Source organism: Oncorhynchus gorbuscha, unplaced genomic scaffold (assembly GCF_021184085.1).
Source record: "Oncorhynchus gorbuscha isolate QuinsamMale2020 ecotype Even-year unplaced genomic scaffold, OgorEven_v1.0 Un_scaffold_601, whole genome shotgun sequence".
NCBI classification, from domain to species: domain Eukaryota; kingdom Metazoa; phylum Chordata; class Actinopteri; order Salmoniformes; family Salmonidae; genus Oncorhynchus; species Oncorhynchus gorbuscha.
In genome coordinates, this window is record NW_025745438.1 from 238,230 (window position 1) to 260,582 (window position 22,353).

At 40.5% G+C, this 22,353-nt stretch overlaps 1 protein-coding gene across 6 annotated transcripts in view; it reads right to left on the reverse strand.

Annotated features, from left to right (window-relative positions):
- Positions 1 to 22,353, reverse strand: part of LOC124019018 (zinc finger protein 2 homolog) — a 42,261-nt gene continuing 19,908 nt past the window's right edge. For 3 of the 6 annotated variants that reach the window (XM_046334366.1, XM_046334364.1, XM_046334361.1), the window contains 2 exons: positions 1,736 to 1,919; positions 1 to 1,330 (listed from right to left, as the gene is read on the reverse strand). In XM_046334366.1, the coding sequence (XP_046190322.1) occupies positions 6 to 1,330; positions 1,736 to 1,919 (1,509 nt within the window). In that variant the 3' untranslated portion in view covers positions 1 to 5. Of the gene's footprint in view, positions 1,331 to 1,735; positions 1,920 to 7,417; positions 8,055 to 15,296; positions 15,339 to 15,428; positions 15,524 to 20,589; positions 22,187 to 22,353 lie in introns of those variants that run through there. The other 3 variants (XM_046334360.1, XM_046334365.1, XM_046334367.1) reach the window with 3 other exon arrangements.

The window sequence follows — 22,353 nt, forward strand, 5'->3', positions numbered from 1 at the left end:
TCTATCTAATGTTTCTCTCCAGTGTGTGTTAGCTGGTGTGTTTTCAGGTTTAATGATTGACTGAAGCTCTTTCCACAATGATCACAGCTGTAAGGCTTCTCTCCGGTGTGTGTTCGCTGGTGTGTATTCAGGTGTACTGATTGACTGAAGCTCTTTCCACAATGGTCACATCTGTAAGGTTTCTCTCCTGTGTGTGTTCGCTGGTGTGTATTCAGGTGTACTGATTGACTGAAGCTCTTGCCACACTGATAACAGCTATAGGGCTTCTCTCCAGTGTGTGTTCGCTGGTGTGTAGTCAGGGTGGAAGCTAGAGCAAAGCTCTTCCCACATAGACAGACATAAGTTTTCTCTCCAGTGTGTGTTTGATGGTGTCTAATCAGGGAGGAGACTACAGCAAAGCTCTTCCCACACTGATCACAGCTATAAGGCTTCTCTCCACTGTGTGTTAGCTGGTGTCTATTCAGGGTGGAAGCTACAGCAAAGCTCTTCCCACACTGATCACAGCTATAAGGCTTCTCTCCTGTGTGTGTTCGCTGGTGTATAGTTAGTTTTTCTGATAGAGCAAAGCTCTTTCCACACTGATAACAGCTATAAGGCTTCTCTCCAGTGTGTGTTCGATGGTGTCTAATCAGGGAGGAAACTACAGCAAAGCTCTTCCCACACTGATCACAGCTATAAGGCTTCTCTCCTGTGTGTGTTCGCTGGTGTATAGTTAGTTTTTCTGATACAGCAAAGCTCTTTCCACACTGATAACAGCTATAAGGCTTCTCTCCAGTGTGTGTTCGATGGTGTCTAATCAGGGAGGAAACTACAGCAAAGCTTTTCCCACACTGTTCACAGCTATAAGGCTTCTCTCCAGTGTGTGTAACCTGGTGTCTACTCAGGGTGGAAGCCACCGCAAAGCTCTTTCCACACTGATCACAGATAAAAGGCTTCACTCCAGTTTGTGTTAGCTGGTGTGTAGTCAGGTTGCTTGACTGATTGAAGCTCTTTCCACCATCAAGGCAGGGGTAAGGCCTCTCCCCTGCATGAATTTGCAGATGAGATTGGAAGACGTTAGAAGCAGTGAAACTCTTCCCGCACTGAGAGCAGCAGTACAGTTTCTCCCGGGTGTGAATCCACTGGTGAATAATGAAATCACTCCTGCTAGTGAAACTCTTCCCACAGTCAGAGCAGCAGTGTTGAGGTTTCTTCCCTATACATCTCTGCTGGTGTTTCTTGGGGTGCTCTGGTCTATAGAGACACTTCTCTGTCTCGTCAGCAACACAATGTTGTTGAGGGTCTGCAGATGACAAGCCCCTCCAACTGAGAGAATGGTTAGTGCTGTCCCCTGTGAAACAAAGACATTGAATAACTATCTTTTGGAAATATAGGTCCATAAAGAAATACTATATTTAAAAAATGTGTTTGTTATATAGCAGACTCTCTTCTCCAGCGCAACTTACAGGAGCAATTAGGGTTTAGTACCTTGCTCAAGGGCAGACAGATTTTTCACCAAGTCGACTCAGAGATTTGAACCAGCAACCCTTATTAGTGGCCCAACGCTCTTAACCACTAACCTACCTGCTGCCCTTATCAATATTCACTCATTGGCCAGTTTATTAGGTACAACCCCCTCCATTCATGAAACTGGAGCGACAATTTACTGGCCACTGAGTGTTTACTGTTTATCAATGAATTAACAGAAATGCAGAATCAGATTTGTAATCTCATCCACACACCACATTGTTCTTACTTGATGAAATCAAATCTTCATCTCCCTCCTCGTGTCCTTCTCTCACAATTCCACTCTGCCCTGGTGTTTTCCTGCAGTCGACCAGCCACACAGACACCCTCTTCAGATCCAGCAGTAAGGCGCTACCAGGAGAGTTGTGACCAGGGGACTCCGGCAGGTTGGAAGGGGACGGACTAGCTCTGTCCTGGTGACCACAGGAAAAATTGTACATAGAATATCATTAGACCAAACATTTGATTACTTTAAATCTCTCTAAATCTCTCATTGATTGGTGCATACTTGTAATATCGCATTTCTCCTGAAGTGTGTCACTGATCACTACTTTCCACAACATTTTCAATCACTTTGCCAAATATTTCAGATGGAAGTGGTTTATATATATATATATATATATATATTTTTTTTTACAAATTTCAAAATTGATAACACTTGGAATGCCCCGTCTTATGTTCAGAATGTTTGATTGAGCATTCATTGGAGTTGAACATCTTTCACCCGAGTTAATCTTAGTTAAATTCTGGGTTAAGTGTCACATAATTAGTCAACTGCTCGCTTAAGTTCTGGGTTCATAAGTGGAGAGATTAAGAGATGGTAGAACAAGGAGAAGAACCGGAATGAGAAGCTCCACCCCCTCTTTCAAGATACGGGCTAAATGTCCCCTCCCCTTCCGAAATGTGACAGATGGTAACACCTGCAAAATCATGATTGGTTCAAATAACCAGTGACACAAAACCTAAACACCAGAACTATTGCTGCTCGTTATCCCACTTTTGGAGCATGTTGAGAAAAATCTCAGTCTCATAGTTTCAGTATTCTTATACAGTACATTTGTAACAGTATAACTTTAGACCGTCCCCTCGCCCATACCAGGGCACGAACCACCACACCCACGAAGCATCGTTACCCATCGCTCCACAAAAGCTGCGGCCCTTGCAGAGCAAGGGGAACCACTACTTCAAGGTCTCAGAGCAAGTGACATCACCGATTGAAACGCTATTTAGCGAGCACCACCGCTAACTAGCTAGCTGTTTCACATCCGTTACACATACATGGAAGAAACCATCAGTTATAGGGGTATTGTGGCATGTAGTAGAAACCTACAGTAAAAAGGTATGGGTGTTGCCTGGTGCAATTTCCGCCCCATGTAACATTGTTTAAGATCCACTTTTCTATGTGACTTGTTACTGTAACAGCAGCCACATCTAAAAATCAACAACATTCAGAAAATGAGTGGAATAAACTGTAATTTACCACCCAAGGATTTCAGCAGTACATTGTACACTACACCATTATTTCAAATTTCATTTTTATATATATTTTATATGTTCGTAAACTTGACACTTTATAATTTTGGTTTTGTAGATCAGTTTTTAGCAGTTTGATTAAATTATAGTAAAATGGATTAACAAATGACAGGAAATATTTTCTAAAGTAATCAATTGAAAAAGACCTAAGTGTTTTGAAACATATTTTTGTGCTTCGAGTTGTGAAAATGTACCATTGGATTGGGCTAGTCATGGGCTAGTGGGAGTGAAGGAAAGTGAACAAGTGCACACTTAGGGAGGACGGAAAGATAATTAGGGATTCCTTAACATATTATGTAGGCAGAGGCGGCGCTAGCGTGAGGGCCATGGGTGTGACTGTTCCTGCAGATGAATCAATAAAATACAAAGGAAAATTATGTGAACATCCCATTATTTAACACTATAAGCATTATTTAACCCTACAAAACATGGCAAATGTATATGATTGAATTAAATCCTGGAATTGGTCTAGGTGGTTGTTGCTTATTTTATAAAGCAATGTACCCTACTGTCAGTATACCTCCTTGAGGGGTCCCCTGGGACTAGTAGCTACGCTGCTGGTGGGGGAAGGAACAGGGTATTTATTTAGTAAGTCATTTATTAAGTGTTAATAGTTTAAATTAAGTTAACACACGGCCAGGACTTGAGGTAGGCCTACTTTAGAAGAATCCAACAATGACGCATTTTGTAGTTTTGTAATTTTACATGGTCTAACATCTGTAGGCAGGAATTAGGAAACAAAACATTCAAAAGAACAGAATAGCATATTCTGAGTTTAAAGGTAGTTTCAGTGATATGATGTAGGCTATATGCACAAAGTAAACAGCATAGTGAGTCAATAACATGGACTTAATAAAGGCAGAACTAGTCACTTTAAATAACGCCGCTTTAATAATGTTTACATATCTCATTACTCATCTCGTATGTATATAGTGTATTCTATACCATCTACTGCATCTTGCCTATGCCGCACGGCCTTCGCTCATCCATATATTTATATGTACATATTCTTATCCATCCCTTTACATTTGTGTGTATAATGTAGTTGTGAATGTGTTAGATTACTTGTTAGATATTACTGCATTGTTGAAATTTGAAGCACAAGCACTCCGCTACACTCGCATTAACATCTGCTAACCATGTGTATGTGACCAATAAAATGTCCTTTTATTTTATTTCCGCAATAACCAAGAACGTTGAACCGCGAGGCTAAACTTCTCCAATGTTTTGGTCCCATGGCTACCATGCTGGAAGAGCATGAAGCATACCCTTTGCACCGATACTGTGAGTGACTGTGTGAGAGCGAAGTCTTGCATCTCGCTCATTGCAATATCTGCGGTGCTGCTTGTGGCATCGTTTTGCTGAGTCTACCTTTAATGTAGCTTATTTTACAGTCACTATGCAATTTAGTATTCATTCTTATAGTAAGAATGAAAACCAAAAAACAACATTTAAGTGAAAAGTAGGCATTAAAAAACGAATTTGTATTTACAATGATAACCCACCGTTCCACGGTAGGCTAACTGGCTTGTTCAGTGGCAGAACAACAGATTTGTACCATGTCATCTAGGGGATTCGATCCAGCAACCTTTCGGTTACCGGCCCAACACTCTAACCACTAGGCTACGTGCCTCCCTAATACAAGTCATTAAAAAATATATATATATATATTTATATATATATATAATTCATAACAGATTTTCTTACCCCTAGCGCCGCACGACTGGAATGGCCGTACATGGCAGAGTTGTTGACAAATATCCAGATTGTAAAAAATAATCAAGACGGTCAATGAAGCCAGTCAACTGGCAGAGTTGTCCCACAAAGTGATTTTTACCACTGTTGATCTACACAGATTTGTATTAACATTTCAAGAGCAAAAAGGAGACGAAGCATACTGGAATTTATTCTGAATGTTTGAAATTGGTGAGTTAACCTGATGTTAGCCAGCATGCATAAGCTCACTGCAGTACAGCTACCTTAAAAAATGTGCTGTTTACGTGTATTTTGTTTTCTCAGCTACAGTAAAAGCAGTTGTGTCCTGTCCGACAGTGAAATATGTCTCTCTCTTACCATAGCTTGGTCTATGGAGTAGCTAGCTAGTGTTGCAAAAGTCCATTGCATTGCATGCATTGTAAGGTAGCAGCGTGACAATTTGGTTTTGAACTCATGTAGCTATGTTTTGTGCAAAAATGTAGGACTGTCATTTGGATGTGAACTAGCTATCGCTAGCCAGCTTCTGTGTTGATGTCAGCTATTGTTGTCTGGTTTTAACTAGATAGCTAGCTAATGGCTGAAGTTATTTGTGTAACAAACCTTCCACAAACAATTACAGCTAGCTACCTTTCTTCGCCTGTAGGTTAGCTAGCTAGAAGCTTTCAGCTGACTGGTGTTAGCTTGCTACAGAGGCTAGCTGCTGGACTGTGGACAGGCAAGCTAATGTTAGCTACGAGCAGCTGTATTGTTGTCAAGCATCCAAGTTGCTGACCAGGTTAGATAAAACTTTTAGATTTGGTTGGAAAGATGTTAGCATTGTCAGAAATACCACAAAAATGTAGCACATTGTTGGTTCTTAATGGACAGAAATGTGCACTATTTTTGATAAATTATAAATGTAATAAAAAAATTGTTGCATCTACAAAGTTAGTCTAACATTTAAGTCCAATGGCCACTTTATGGAAGCTACGTTTTTTGCTATGTAGATGATCATCTCCCAATTAAATCTTTAAAAAAGCAATAATTTGAAAAGGACCTATTTAACTAGCTGGCCTGGCGCATCGTTGCCCGTGAATGGAAATTACTAGGCTAGGAGAGAGCATCTTTAGCCAGGTAGCCTAGGGCAATAAAACAACTAAACGCTTGTACTGTATGAGACCGTTCAGGGAACACGAGGAGGATGGCAATTGGCATTTCTCTACAAGTTGGGTGAGACGGGATTTTTCTACCTGCACGCACACATAGAAATTAGTACTATGGATAGACTCATCGTATTTAGGTTGATCGGACTAAATCATTTTCGGCAGGGTTTGGTTTACAAAAGTCTATTGTGTGCATGCATTGTAAGGTAGCAGCGTGTCAATTTGGTTTTGAACTGATGTAGCTAGGCCATTATTATTATTGATTTTTTATCCAGTCCTATAAATACTCCAAACAGCCTACTCGACCTCTCGGAGGCGTACGCATGGTCCTAAAGCACACCATTAATACATTTAGTATTACATTCCAATGATAAAACTAGGGGGACAAAGATTCAATTTCAGAATGTGGTGGGGACATGTTCACTCAATCCCCAGTGAAAGTTGTCGCCCCTGGTTTTTGGTATATTTTAGTTGTCACTGTAGTAGACTAAGCATAGGTGATTAGATGATGTTGAAATGAAGCGTGAATAGTGGAGGCAGCGCCTGTTTTCTTTTTTGACTTGCAGTAACTCTAAATCAACAGTTGTTTAGTTTCCCGTGTCAGAAACATTCACTTGCTCGACCATTCTGAAGGTCATGTAACTGTTACATGCAACATTTCTTGTGAACTTAACAGGACAGATGTTGCTCTCTAGTTCTATGATGTAACAAAGGTCTGGTTGAATGTATTCTGCCACTGTCTTCTTGTCTCAGCTGAGTCCAGGCATATGAACTAACAGGTTATAACAACGCAATTATCACAACATGTATTATGGCTATTTTTCTGGCTTGGCTTCCCTGGTGATTTTACCCACACACCGCTACTGCAAGGTGTAGGCTTGGCCTCATTATTTCACCAAGGTAAAGTTGGTTTGTCAAAAGCCATTTAAAGTGGTATAAATCAATAACTAATTAACTGTCACGGAAACATAAAACTAGATATTATTTATTCTATAAATGTCTAACACACTTTTACAACCTTTGTTTTGGGGAAAAATTCCAGTTTTGATTTGATAGAGGGCATGTAGTCTATCAAATTTAAATTTCTATCATATCAAAACTGGAATTTCTACTCCAAGCAAAGGTTGTAAAATTATGCTAGACAGTTAATTAATAAATCATACCTAGTTTATGTGACAAACGGTGAAATAATTATTGATTTTTACCATTTTAAATGGCTTTTGGCGAATGTCTGTTGAATGTCCGAATGTGTGAATATAAAACCAACTTTACTTTGGCCTCATTATTTCTCCATGGTTTCTGACTATAGCTTCTCGTTGCCTTGTATCAATCTGTGTGCTTTAGGCTAGTAGGCTACTTTTCTGAAGAACAAAATATGACGTTTTTATTACCACCATTGTTTATTTTGTCCAGTTGTTCAAATGGAACGAATGAATATGGAAGATCAAAGATGATGACTAGACCTAGACATGTTATACACCACAGTAGGAATAGTGTTAATAAAAGCAAACCAAACTTACCCGATTCATCGTGTAAGCTATTCTTTCTTCAGCGTTTCTTCAAATATAAAAACGTGAGAGTTAATCTGTAGCTAGTTTACACTACAGTTACTTTGTCACAGCATTCAGATAAACAGCTAGACCAGAGCAATCAGGCGTCCTTTGAAATGGCACAATTCGACTTAAACTGTGACAAATAAATGTCTGATGTTGGCTAACCTTACTTCAGAAAGATCCTGGATAAGATTTAAATCTATTAAAGTCAATAAAACTTTCAACACCCCATTCAACAAGAATCCTGTTGTCTGTTATCGTCTCACTCTAACCGAGATCCATTTGAAACAACGTCCTCTTCGAGAGTCCAGATAGTTTAAATGTCTAAGGCCCAGTAATGTACGCCTATAAAATACCAGACTGTTTACAGCAGCGCTATCCGTGCAGCGAACCAGAAAAACCTGGTGTACGTTCAATCCGACGTCCTCAGTGGCCATGCAGCATTTTCAACAATGCAACCTCCGCAGTAGTCAGTGCATTACAAGCATTTCGCTACACCAGCAATAAAATATGTATGTGACCAATAACATTTGATTTATAATTATTCCGCTTTACGGAGCAGACCAGAATCAGCGCCGTTGAGAAGGAAGTGGTCTTCTTCTTCTTTAGTGTTATGGCGGTCCGCAAACAATGACTATAGGTGCACTTCCCCACCTAGTGTGTTGGCTGTGTATCAGCCTACTATTCTAGTATTATTAATTCATAACACTGTGAAAAACCAGCTAACCCTGCACCCATTAAAACCTCATCATTATTCCACAACTTTGGCCCTCTGATCCTACACCAGGCCAGCAACCGGAAAGGACGAGATATTATCTTTCAAAACACCTTGGAACTCTTCTGAAGTAAAATATTGCTCTGGATAAGAGCGTCTGCTAAATGACTTAAATGTAAATGTTAAATGTACACCCAATTACTTCTCAACAGCTGCCACCACAACATATATCCAATGTGATTTACATTCTATTCCTGCGGTACGGTTGACAACCATGGCCATGAACACCAAAACAAATAAAAAATACTGAAGCATGTTAAGGTCTTTAAGTTAAAGATCCAGGCAGCCTCTCGTTTTAACAGTAAATTATCAAGGTCACCCCCTCTAGGGAGTGTTCGATATAACGCAGAGACGAAATAGAGTGGAGGCAGGCCACTCTATTTCGTCTCTGCGTTATATTGGCATCGAACACTCCCTAGATTGAGCATTCATTGGAGTTAAACACATCTTTCACCCCTGAGTTAATCTTGGTTTAGACAGAACTAATGTCTCATGAATTAGTCAACCGCTCAATTTAGTTCTGGGTTGATACGTGATAAGAGGAGAGCTTAAGAGACGCTGGAACAAGGAGCTCCACCCTCTTTCAAGATACAGGCCGAATATCCCCTCTCCTTTCCAAAATTCAGAGGACGCCAACACCTGCGAAAACGTGATTTGTCATAATAACCAGAGAGGAAAAACCAAAACTTCTGAACTACTGCTGCTCATTATTATGTAATATTTAGAGCCAAATCCATCAATTATTTGGTTTTACCTTCCACCTGAAATTAAATTAATATCAATGTATACAGTTATCCCCATGTACAATAGAGCCACGTCTCTCTGGTGCCATTTACAGCTTGTTTCTAGCCTAAAGTGTTGCAGAGTTATTCTAATGTTTTTCTGGTGCTAGCAAGCATGCAATGAACAACGTGCTGTTTACATCTATACAATAATTATAATATTAATAATAATTATAATAATGAATAATAATTAATTAATAATAATTTTGCGCGCCCAATTTTTCAGTTTTTGATTTGTTAAAAAAGTTTGAAATATCCAATAAATGTCATTCCACTTCATGATTGTGTCCCACTTGTTGTTGATTCTTCACAAAAAAATACAGTTTTATATCTTAATGTTTGAAGCCTGAAATGTGGCAAAAGGTCGCAAAGTTCAAGGGGGCCGAATACTTTCGCAAGGCACTGTATTTGCTCACCCTTCAGAAAATCAGATCACGACTCAATCCTACGTATTGTACAGATATTCCAGTAATTCCATACACATACTGTCCATAATGTCTATACATCATGTGATGGAAAATGTTATCATGTGAAGAGCAGTCTTCAAAATGTTCATATTGTTATAAATAATCCTTGGTTCCTGGTAAAAATATGAAGGGGGGGCAACATGACCCCATCCTCAGGACCATCTGGCAGAACGGCCAGAATATGTTGAGAAGTTAAGATAGGGGACGGTGCCAGACACATGCTGGAACCAACCCTATGAACTATGACTATGTAACGTGTGGGTAATCAGTAATATAAGAGATCTAATGGGACTGCCCTGAGGGAGATACCTTCAGAACGGTACTTTATGCTTCTTAAGTTTGACTTTGACCTCTAGAGCATGCTGATAATAAACAATGATTCATTTAAGATTGACTGAGTGTCCCTGCGTAGAATTTACACGGCTATCTCATCACATCTATTACAAGACCAAAAGTATGTGGACACCTGCTCATCAAACATCTCATTCCAAATGGATGCGGTCCCCCCTTTGCTACTATAACAGCCTCCACTCTTCTGGGAAGGCTTTCCAATAGATGTTGGAACATTGCTGCAGGGACTTGCTTCAATTCAGCCACAAGAGCATAAGTGAGGTCGGCACTAATGTTAGTCGATTAGGCCTGGCTCGCAGTCGGCGTTGCAATTCATCCCAAAGGTGTTTGATGGGATTGAGGTCAGGGCTCTGTGCAGGCCAGTCAAGTTCTTCCACAACAAACTTGACAAACTATTGCTTTATGGAACTAGTTTTTTTGCAAGGGGACATCATGCTGAAACAGGAAAGGGCCTTCCCCAAACTGTTACCACAAAGTTGGAAGCACAGAATGATCTAGAATGCTGTAGCGTTAAGATTTCCCTTCACTAGAATTAAGGGACAGAACGATGACCAACAGCCCCAGACAATAATTCCTCTTACACCACACTTTACCGTTGGCACTATGCATTGGGGCAGGTAGCGTTCTCCTGACATCTGCCAAACCCAGATTTGTCCACCAGCAGCGAGCCTTACACGGAACCCAAACCGTCTGCCATCATGCGCTATCGTGCATAAATGTATTTTGTCCCCCTACCCCAAACGCAGGTTAAAATATCAAAACAAACTCTGAACCATTACATTAATTTGGGGACAGGTCGAAAAGCATTAAACATGTATGGCAATTTAGCTAGTTAGCTTGCACTTGCTAGCTAATTTGTCCTGGGATATAAACATTGAGTTGTTATTTTACCTGAAATGCACAAGGTCTTCTACTCCGACAATTAATCCACACATAAAACAGCCAACCAAATCGTTTCTAGTCATCTCTCCTCCTTCCAGTTTTTTTCATCTTTGAACTTATAAAAAAAATTCCTGATTGGCAACTACACTTTTACCACGACAACCGGCAAAACACTTTGTCTTTCAATCACCCACGTGGGTATAACCAATGAGGAAATGGCACGTGGGTACCTGTTTCTATAAACCAATGAGGAGATGGGAGAGGCAGGACTTTCAGCGCGATCTGCATCAGAAATAGGAATGACTTCTATTTTAGCCCTTGGCATCACAGATGCCCGTTGGCGTGCGCCATCAGTGTGGGTGCAATAATTGAATAACATGGATTTCTAAATTTATTTTGCGACGCTCGCGCAAGCGATGTGTCCGGTCTGGTCAGCATGTTACACCACTCCAGCCGCGACTTGGCATTGCGCAAGGCAGTGGCGGATTTAGGTATGGGCAGCCCAAGGCGGCATCTTGCCGGGGGCGGCATGGGGCGCCCAATATTTTTTGGGGAATGGTGACATTTGCGTGATCGGTTTTCTATCGCTCATTTGCACTTCACGTCAATGATATCATGTCACTGTGTGGGACTGTGGGTCAATTAACCTTGTCGGAGTGGGCGCCCTGATTCTAGTTTGGGAGCTAGGCAGGCTACTGCCTGGGAAGGTCTCCCACTCAGAAGTACGAGATGGGGGAAGTGGGACGGGGGTAGGTTGACCTCAGGTCTCCCCACTGGAAGCCCGAGGTAGGGGGAGCGGGGGATTAGTCAAATTAGTCACACTATGAAATGCTACCAAATAAACCACAATTCATTCATAATACTGTTAATATATAGTTTCACAGACATATGGTTGCATTTTTTTGTGGTTTGCGAAATCGTTAAGATTAATATAAAACAGTGTTTAAATGCAAATTCAGGGGCACTTCTGAAATATTTTGGAGCACCCCCTGGCATTGGCCAGGATGAGGTGCCATCTACCTTCTCAGCCATACAGGCCTCTTCAGAAATGATCTCGGAGCCTCAGGATGAGGAGCCGTCCACCTCCTCAGCCACACAGGTGTCTCCACAAATATTGTCTGAGGATGAAGACCCATTTGCTTCCACTTCTCCCCAGCAGGATTCTTCAGGTGGGTTTGTGTGCACGCATGTGTGTGTGCATCCCGGCATAACAAACAGAATAAATCATCTCCCTTTCGCAAAGTTTTAAGTTTCCATATTGTAGGTAACAATGATGATTTTATTATTACTGGGTATGTATGTGGGATGTTCCACCACTATAAATGCTGTGAATAACATGTGCTCTCCTTTAGAATCACCTGTAGCAGCATCCCACCAAATTCTGCTGCTGAGGATGAATCACTGTCTACAGACCCTGCTGCTGAGGATGAATCACTGTCTACAGATCCTGCTGCTGAGGATGAATCACTGTCTACAGACCCTGCTGCTGAGGATGAATCACTGTCTACAGACCCTGCTGCTGAAGATGAATCACTGTCTACAGATCCTGCTGCTGAGGATGAATTACTGTCTACAGATCCTGCTGCTGAAGATGAATCACTGTCTACAGACCCTGCTGACTGACAGAATTCAGACACAACTTCCACGTAATATTTAATAACTGAAACTCAACTAACAAAACAACAAACAATCGAACGAAACGTGAAGCTATACGAATAGTGCAGACAGGCAACTAAACATAGAACAAAATCCCACAAACACCAAAGGGAAATGGCTACCTAAATATGCTCCTCAATCAGAGACAACGATAAACAGCTGCCTCTGATTGGGAACCATATCAGGCCACCATAGACATACAAATCACCTAGACCTACAAAAAACCCTAAACAATACAAAAACTAGTGTACCCACCCTAGTCACACCCTGACCTAACCAAGATATCTCTGTTTTCTTTATATTTAAGGTCAGGGCGTGACAGTAACCCCCAAAAGTTGCGGACTCCCGGCCGCAAACCCGAACCTATAGGGGAGGGTCCGGGTGGGCATCTACCCTTGGTGGTGGCTCCGGTTCTGGATGCAGCCCCCCCTCTTTACGCTGATCCCTCCGCCTTTGTAGAACCGGACTGTGGACCGGCGCTGGAGACCCCAGACCTCAGAATTTGTCTTACTCTTCCAGTGACCGTAGCTGAAGCAGAGGAGCTTTCAAAGCTGAAAGCTTTGTGAAAGCTTTGTATGGCTCGCCCAGGGAGCTCGATCCGCGACTGGCTCAAGGTGATTTTAGGCTTGTGTGCGGCTGCTCATCTATGGAAACCCATTTCATGAAACTCCTGACGAACAGTTGTGCCGACATTGAGTTCAGAGGCAGTTTGGAACTCGGTAGGGAGTGTTGCAACCGAGGACAGATGATTTTAATGCGTTACGCACTTCAGTACTCTGCGTTCCCGTTCTGTGAGCTTGTGTGGCGTACTCCTCGATTGAGCACTTACAGTTGACCGGGGAAGCTCTAGCAGGGCAGATATTTGACAAACTGACTTGTAGGAAAGATGGTGGTGCCACGTTGAAAGTCACTGAGGTCTTCAGTAAGGCCATTCTACTGCCAATGCTTGTCTATGGAGATTGCATGGCAGTGTGCTCATTTTTATACACCTGTCCGCAACAGGTGTGGCTGAAATAGCCAAATCCACTAATTTGAAGGGGTGTCCACATACTTATGAATGTACTGTATTTATACTCTGGACTAATATTTATATATTTCTGAATTCCATTCCTTTAGATGTGTGTAACGTTATTGTTGTGTATTGTTAGATATTACTGCACTGTTGGAACTAGGAACACAAGCATTTCGCTATACCTGCAATAAGATCTGCTAAGTATGTGTATGGACCAATACAATCTGATTTGATTTGTTTTCTCAGCAAGATTGAGTTGTGTCCTGTCTGACAGTGAAATATGGCTAGCGTTTACCGTAGCTTGGACTATGGAGTAGCTAGCTAGCGTTGCAGAAGTCCATTGCATTGCATGCATTCTAAGGTAGCAGTGTGGCATTTAAAAAAAACGGATGTACATTTTCCCACAAAACATAGCTACGAGCGGCATTTGGACGTGAACTTGCTATCGTTAGCTAGCTTTTCTGTCGATGTTCAGCTGTTGTCTGCTAGCAAGCTAATGGCTTTAGTTATTTGTGTAACAAACCTTCCATCAACAATTACAGCTAGCTACATTTATTTGCCTTTTCGTTAGATCGCTAGCTACAGAGGCTAACTTTAGCTAATAGCAACTGTATTGTTGCCAAGCATCCAAGTTGCTGACCAGGTTAGATAGAACTATAGATAAATTAGTTAGTTAGATTTGTCTGAAACTTAGTTGGCATTGCCAGAAATGCTACAAAAAGTTATTAATGGACAGAAATGTGCACGCAAGAGTGATACATTATAAATGTAATAAAAACTGTTGCATCTACAAAAGGTAGTCAAACATTTAAGTCCAATGGTCACTTTATGGAAGCTAGTGTCGTTTTAATCCGCTGCAGTCATTTTTACCAAATCGGCGCATAAAATACTGAACACTCACGACTACAATATAATGGAATATAAAACAAAATAATTTTTGTGATTAACATCTTTATCTTAGCAAGGAAGCCAAAGACAACAAAAACTAAAAGTGTGTACTGTATGACTGACTCATAGACCGTTCAGGGAACATGAAAGATGAGGATGGCATTTCTCTACAAGTTAAGGTGAGTCAACATGTTTTTTTCTACTCGCAATGCACACACAGAAATCAGTACCATGGATAGACGCATCATATTTAGCCTAAGTTTATCTAACTAAATCGTTTTTGGCAGGGGTGCAACATTTAGAAGTGGGGGGGGGACAAAAAAAATGCTAATTCAGAATGTAGGGATGTTCCTTGTCCCCAGTGAAAGTTGCATCCCTTGTTTCTTTTTAAATATTTTAGTTGTAGTAATGTAAGCATAGGTGATAAGATGATGTTGAAGTTGAAATTGTGCTTGAATAGTGGATGCAGGGCCTGTTTTCTTTGCGACTTGCGGTAACTAAATCTATTGTTGTTTAGTAGTCCGAAAACGTTGGAAACATTAACTTGCTTGACCATTATGTAGGTTGTAACTGTGAACTTAACAGGACAGATGTTGCTCTCCGGTTTTATGATTTTAACAAAGGTCTGGTTGAATGTATTCTGTCATTGTCTTCTGGTCTCAGCTGTGTCAAGGCTTACTAACAGGTTATATAACAAACAACGCAATTATCACAACACAGGTTGTAATATGGCTATTTTTCTGGCTTGGCTGACGCTTTTACCCACGCACCACTACTGCAAGTTGTAGCTTTGCCCTCATTATTTCTCCATTGTTCTGACTTTACCTGCTGCATTGTCTTGTATCAATCTGTGTGCTTTAGGTTAGTAGGCCAAAGGACAAAAATATCCCACGTGTTTATTACCACCATTGTTTATTTTGTCCAGCAATTCAAATGGAACGAATGGATATGGAAGATCAAAGATGATGAAAAATAGACCTTGACATTTCATACACCACAGAAAGCATATTGTTCATAAGTCAACCAAACTTACCCGATCCATCATGGAAGCAACTGTATTCTTTCTTTAACGTTCCTTCAAATATAAACATGACAGTAAGAATAACGTTACGATACAGTTACTTTCTTTGTCACAGCGTTCAGATAAAGAAAAGCTCGAACACACCTTTTTAAATATAAAACTCGATTTAAATTGTGACAAATAAACGTCTCATTTAGACTAATCCTACATTAGAAACATCCTGCGAAAACCGGTTGAATTATATTTGGTTTGAAAACTAGATAGAGCATGATAACAAAGTACTTCCTGTTGATGCTTTTCAGCTTCTTCTGTGGTGTTTAAAAGGTGCCGCCACCTACTGTATATAGTCATCAACACCTCTCTTCAAGTGGGTGAGGCGGTTTAGGGAGTCATTTATTGTTAGGATATAACTGCTGTATTGCCTCCAATGATATATAGTATGTTAAATTAATGTCAAAACAAATTGGCATGATCCATATATCATGAATCTATTTAAACTTTAAATGATTTTGTATCACGTCTTTTGTGTCATCCTCAATGATTGCAAATGCATTATGTCCACGTGTGGTTGTATTGTTTTTACATTTGCAAGTTACATCAAATTAAAATCAAAACAAATCTAAGGTATTTATAGAAACAACAGAAATAGCTTGCAGCCTCCGCCTGGCTGTGGTTTGCTGGAAGGTGGCAGGCTGAATTTGAGATTAGAGAAATTCCTTGCTATCGTTTTTTCAAATTAGCTCATGGCTGGATGGCTTTCTAGCGCTTATAGCGGTCCTCTAAATGGAAGACACAAAAGCGGCGTGCCAAGGGCTTGTGGCAGTCCTGTGAGTGCAGGCTAAGAAACTTCAATCAAATAAGCCATTTGTTTTTTTGTTGACCAAATTCAACACTCTCTCATTGACCTCCATACAAAAACTCCTTGCTTGGTGGGCGAAAAAAAACTGACAAACACCACCTGCTGGAGGGAGACAGATTTTCCCTTGAGTTGGGCCTCTCACTTTGCCTCTTCCTCTCTGACAACGTTCTCTTCCAGAGTCCAGCTGTGGTTATTGGCTGAGGCCCAGAAAGAGTAGCCTTGTAAATAACATACTGATTACCGATGAGCGATCCGTGCATACATTTTTTGAGGGGGATGAATGCCAGCAAGGCAACAACACAACACTAAACAATACATTAATTGCACTATAACAGTGACAACCGGTTCCCATAAACTATTAAGGCCTACATAAAGCTGTCCCAGCAGAAGAGCTTTCTTTTCAGCACCATGGAGTGAATCATTGTCATGCTACACCTGGCTATCAGCAGAGCCTTGTCTGGCAGTGAAACATTTCATTCAGCCTCATTTACCTCCTTAAAAAAAGGCTGATATGGCTGACTTGCTTTAACAAATGTGGTTTCTACTGACAATTGAGATGTACAAACTATGGCATAATCAATCACATGTATTTATTAAGCCTTTCTTACATCAGCTGATGTCACAAAGACCTGTACAGAAACCCAAGGGGACTGATGAGGAACGATGAGCGGATAAGAGGTAATCAAATTTTGATTAAGACAATGAGCAACATAGTAGTAGTCAACGTAAACATGGGCGTAGTCAACATAACTATTTGTTTAGCACTTCTAAAATGAACAGGAGCAGAATTCAGAACATGGGCCGTTCTTACAGTATTATCCCTGTACACCAAGTCAGAATCATAGGATAAAGAAAGGGGGCATATAAGCAGACAATGAAAGCTTTTACAATATTTGATATTTCTCTGAAAACAGGCTATAGGCTACATGTCAGAACAGTAGGCTAAGTTATGAGGGGGTAAGGGATCAAATTATTAGGGTAAAACACATGGGCTACTAACAGCTTACTACACAACATACATTTAGTATTACTTTCTTAGCTACAGTATACATATCTCCCATATTACATCATTTATGCATATTACATCATTTATGCAGCAGCATACAATACATTTTTGGACTCACTTTGTGCTGTGCTCACTTGAACAGGAAGGTGGCATGGGCAAATTTGTCATCAAAGTCTGTCTTCCTCTGGATTTAAAATACTTTCAAGTCAACTGAAAACTGGGGGAAAAAACAAGGTTGTATCATGACGTCAGTGATCTTCAGATCGGAACTCTAGAAAAAGAGGCCAGAGTTTCTGACTTGGACTTCCGAGGTGGATGACCATTCAACACGTATTTTCCCAGTCGGAGCTTGCGTTTTTCCAGAGTTCCCAGTTGTCTTGAACTCATTGAAGTCTGACATTTCCCAGTTCAGTTTCCAGTTGTTTTAAACGCAGCAGAAGTCCTGCTGGATTGACAGCATGGCCAATATATTCAACAGTTTCTGGCCCACGATGTTGTATGTGAATGTTTATCCTTTTAAGCTTGGAAAAGAGACCAGACTTGGACCACACACCCTCTCCACTGAATAGTAGGCTAGTGATTGCTTTGCAACGCTTGCAGTTATACACTGATTCCTTTCAAACCACTCATTGTTGAATTTGCTATTTCTAACTTGTTGTGTAATGTTTATGTCCAATGGCTGATGAGCACCGATACGTATTATCTATAATTTATCTTCACTCTGCGGTCCGACTCATCCCAAACCATCTCAATTTGGTTGAGGTCAGGGGATTGTGGAGGCCAGGTCATCTGATGCAGCACTCCATCACTCTCCTTCTTGGCAAAATAGCCCTTACACAGCCTGGAGGTTTGTTGGGTCATTGTCCTGTTGAAAAACAAATGATAGTCCCACTAAGCCCAAACCAGATGGGATAGCATTGCTGCAGAATGCGGTGGTAGCCATGCTGGTTAAGTGTGCCTTGAATTCTAAATAAATAAATGTGTCACCAGCAAAGCAACCCCACACCATAACACCTCCTCCTCCATGCATCACGGTGGGAGATACACATGCAGAGATGTTTTAATCAATTACTTTGTAACGTGATTATATTTAGTTTAGTTTCATCTAAAAAGGATAACTTCAATGTTTTACAATTTAAATGTTTCTGATGAATCACTGAGGATGGTCCTCCCCTTCCTCCGGAGAAGCCTCCACTGATACACACCCCCAACAGACACCACCTTACTAATACCTAATGAGCTCAAAAAGGAACAAATCACATAGCCAGATAACAGATGGCTAATTACATTGATATGCTTTGGAATGTCTAGCCAGCGTATCCGGAAAGCTAGCTAGAGTTTGGTTTAGATATACAAATGTAGTTTACTAGCTAGCTAGTTTGTTAGCGACCTTACATCCGATTGTCCTCTTTTCTGCTGCTCTGATGTTGGCTGAATGGATGCCTTCATCTTTGAAATGAATGAAAAAAAGAGGGAAACATTATTTGATAGAAGAGCATTTACTTCTCAATGTTCGACGACGTGGCAACCCAATGAGTTGAGACTTCAGTTCCGTTTTCAAAATCCTCTGGTTCAAAGTTGTGGCTACAAACAAACATTTTAATATTTCTCACATCAACTGGATAAACCTTCACGGGGCGGTTCTCCAAGTCCTGAAATCGCTATGAATTCTGGATATTGTGATTTGCTTACAACCAGAAAATGTAGCAAGCCCGTTTCTACAAGTGAGATAGAGAAACCTTCATAGTTACACTTAGTGAGGAATTTCAACATTTTTATGACACAATATATTCATAACATATTAATGGACATACACTGAGATGACAAAACATTAATGATCACCTGCTCTTTCCATTACATAGACAACAGGTGAATCCAAGTGAAAGATGGGATCACTTATTGATGTCACTTGTTAAAGCCACTTCAAATCAATGTAGATGAAGGGGAGGAGACAGGTTAAAAAGGGATTTTTAAGCCTCGAGACAATTGAGACATGTATTGTGTATGTGTGCCATTGATGTTGAATGTGCAAGAAAAACATATTGAAGTGCCTTTGAACAGAGTATGGTAGTAGGTGCCAGGAGCACCGGTTTGTCTCGAGAACTGCAACCTGAAGGACATCCAGCATACTTGACACAACTGTGGGAAGCATTGAGTCAACATGGGCCAGCATCCCTGTGGAACACTTTTGAGACCTTGTAGAGTCCATTCAAAAAAGAAACTGAGGGTGTTCTAAGGGCAAAGGGGGGTGGGGGCAACTCAACATTAGGAAAGTGTTCTTAATATTTTGTGCACTCAAGTGTATACAGGTAAGTCTGTATTCTAGAGGTCGAAGATCAAAGTTCTGTTGATCTGAATGGACAGCTGTGAATCTAAGCTTTCCAATGAGCAATGATTAAAGGGTAAACATGAGTAATAACCTGTATGCTGACATTGTCATGTGGGTAAAACCCCAATGGGAAAACTGAATGGGATGGAGGGATGAATAGAAATAGTGATAAACACACAGAAAGCTACCATTGATGCAATGATGGAACACATTCAACTCCAGGGACATAGACCTTAAAACAAATCTGAGACATTTTCACCCCAAGTGAGACAAACCGATCACCCTGGCTCATTGACTATAAGGCCTACAGATGAATTCTGTTCATTTTTTATCATTGTGTGTGTATATATATATATATATATATATATATATATATATAAAATTGTACAGGTGTGTATATTTCAATCATTACGTTATTTTACTTTTAGAAGTGTGTATATTGTTAGATATTACTGCACTGTTCAAGCTAGGAACACAAGCATTTCCACACCGGCAATAACATCTGCTAAATATATGCATGTGACCAATACGATTTGAAGATTAGAGTGTATGTTTGTGTGTGTCACGCCCAGACTTTAGATATCCCTGTTTTTCTATATATTTTGGTTAGGTCAGTGTGTGTCCAGAGTGAGTACTCTAGTTTTGTTATTCTAGGGTTTTTGTACATCTATGTTGACCTGATATGGTTCCCAATCAGAGACAGCTGTTTATCGTGGTCTCTGATTGGGGATCATATTTAGGTCGCTATTTCCCTTTTGTGTTTGTGGGATCTTGTCTACATTGAGTTGCCTGAGTGCACACCAGTAGCTTCACGTTTCATTTATTTTTTATTGAGTTTCTCTTTATTAAAAATATGTGGAACTCTATTCACGCTTGATCTACTCATTATGACGAACGTGACAGTGCGAGTACAGGTGAATAGGTGTGTGTGTGTGTGGGTTTGTAATTGGTGGAGGGTGGTATGTGCATTAACATTAGTGAAGTAACACATAAAACATTGGTTTAGGTGTTATATGATCGGTTGAAGTCATTATGTTATTCATTTAAAAAGTTGTTACTCACCTGACTGGTAACGTAACTTATTACATTAAGTGGAAAAGTTATTACGACAACAATTCAACATTTTATCATATTAACCAACAAGATATTACATTTACTGGTTTTATTACATTATAAAATCAAAAAGTTAGTACATTAACCCGTTGTTACAAGACAGCCTACATAGTTCTTTCCTTGACCTCATGAATATTATTATTCAATGCCTCATTGATTTGTTTTAGGATCCTTTTAATGAATGTAGATATACATTTAAAAAATGAAAGTGATGAGTTCTTATTTAGAAGATAATTGATTTAATTTATTGATCAATTGAATAAATGAATATACACCTATTGTTGAAACATTCTATATGGAGACATAATAATATCATGAGTACATGAAAGAAGATACAATTATCAACCCCCCCCCCCCCAGGTTCACTATAACATTTCCTATGATAACATTTATCCATTTAGATTACAATGTGTGATATTACATAGACACAGGGGAGACCTGATCCTAGATCAGAGCTGCATAGTATGCTGCACAGAGGTTACCATGGTGATCAGACTAAGGCAACTGTTTAAGAATGGGAGATGGATATGACTGTTCACTAGATATTTTCTATTGGTCCTTTATTTATGGATCTGAAACCGGTGCTGGAAGGGAGGGAGAGGAAATACGGCATGTTTTTGTTTTCTGGTGTTTTTTTTCTCCTCATTGGCCCTAAATAAACAAAGCTCTTCCCACCTGGACAGACATAAGGTTCCTTCTCCAGTGTGTGTTCACTGGTGTGAATAAAGGGTCCATAACTGACTGAAACTCTTCCCACACTGATCACAGATATAAGGCTTCTTTCTCTCCAGTGTGTGTTAGCTTGTGTTTAGTCAGGGAGAACGTTTGAGAAAAGCTCTTTCCACACTGATCACAGCTATAAGGTTTCTCTCCAGTGTGTGTTCGCTGGTGTCTAGTCAGGGTGGAAGCTCGAGCAAAGCCTTTTCCACATAGACAGACGTAAGGTCTCTCTCCAGTGTGTGTTAGCTTGTGTGTAGTCAGCTCTCCTGACTGATTGAATCTCTTCCCACATTGATCACAGCTATAAGGCCTCTGTCCAGTATGTGTTCGCTGGTGTGTAGTCAGCTCTCCTGACTGATTGAATCTCTTCCCACATTGATCACAGCTATAAGGCCTCTCTCCAGTGTGTGTTCGCTGGTGTGTAGTCAGGTGTCCTGACTGATTGAATCTCTTCCTACACTGTTCACAGCTATAAGGTTTCTCTCCAGTGTGTAAACGCTTGTGTATGGTCAGGCCTCCTGAATTAGCAAAGCTTTTCCCACAATCAAGGCAGGGGTAAGGCCTCTCCCCTGTATGAATTTTCAGATGATATTTTAAGGCATTAGATGCAGTAAAACCCCTCCCACACTGAGAGCAGCAGTACAGTTTCTCTCCAGTATGAATCTGCTGGTGAATTAAGGACCTCAGTCTAGTAAAATTCTTCCCAAAGTCAGAGTAACAGTGGTGAGGTTTCTTCACTGTACTTCTCTGCTGGTGTTTCTTGAGGTGATCTGATCTGAAGAGACTCTTCTCTGCCTCTTCAGCAACATGATGTTGTTGAGGCTCCCCAGATGATAAGTACCTTCCACTGAAAGAGCGATGGTTATGGGAGTCCCCTTTGAAACAAAATACATTGAGTAACTAGGTTTTGGAAATATGGGTCCATAAACAAATAATATAGCAACATACACTCAGCGGACAGTTTATTCGGTCCACCCCCCCTTTCACAAAAATGGATCGCTCCTACATACAGTGGGTCACATGGCGGTGAGTCCATTGACCC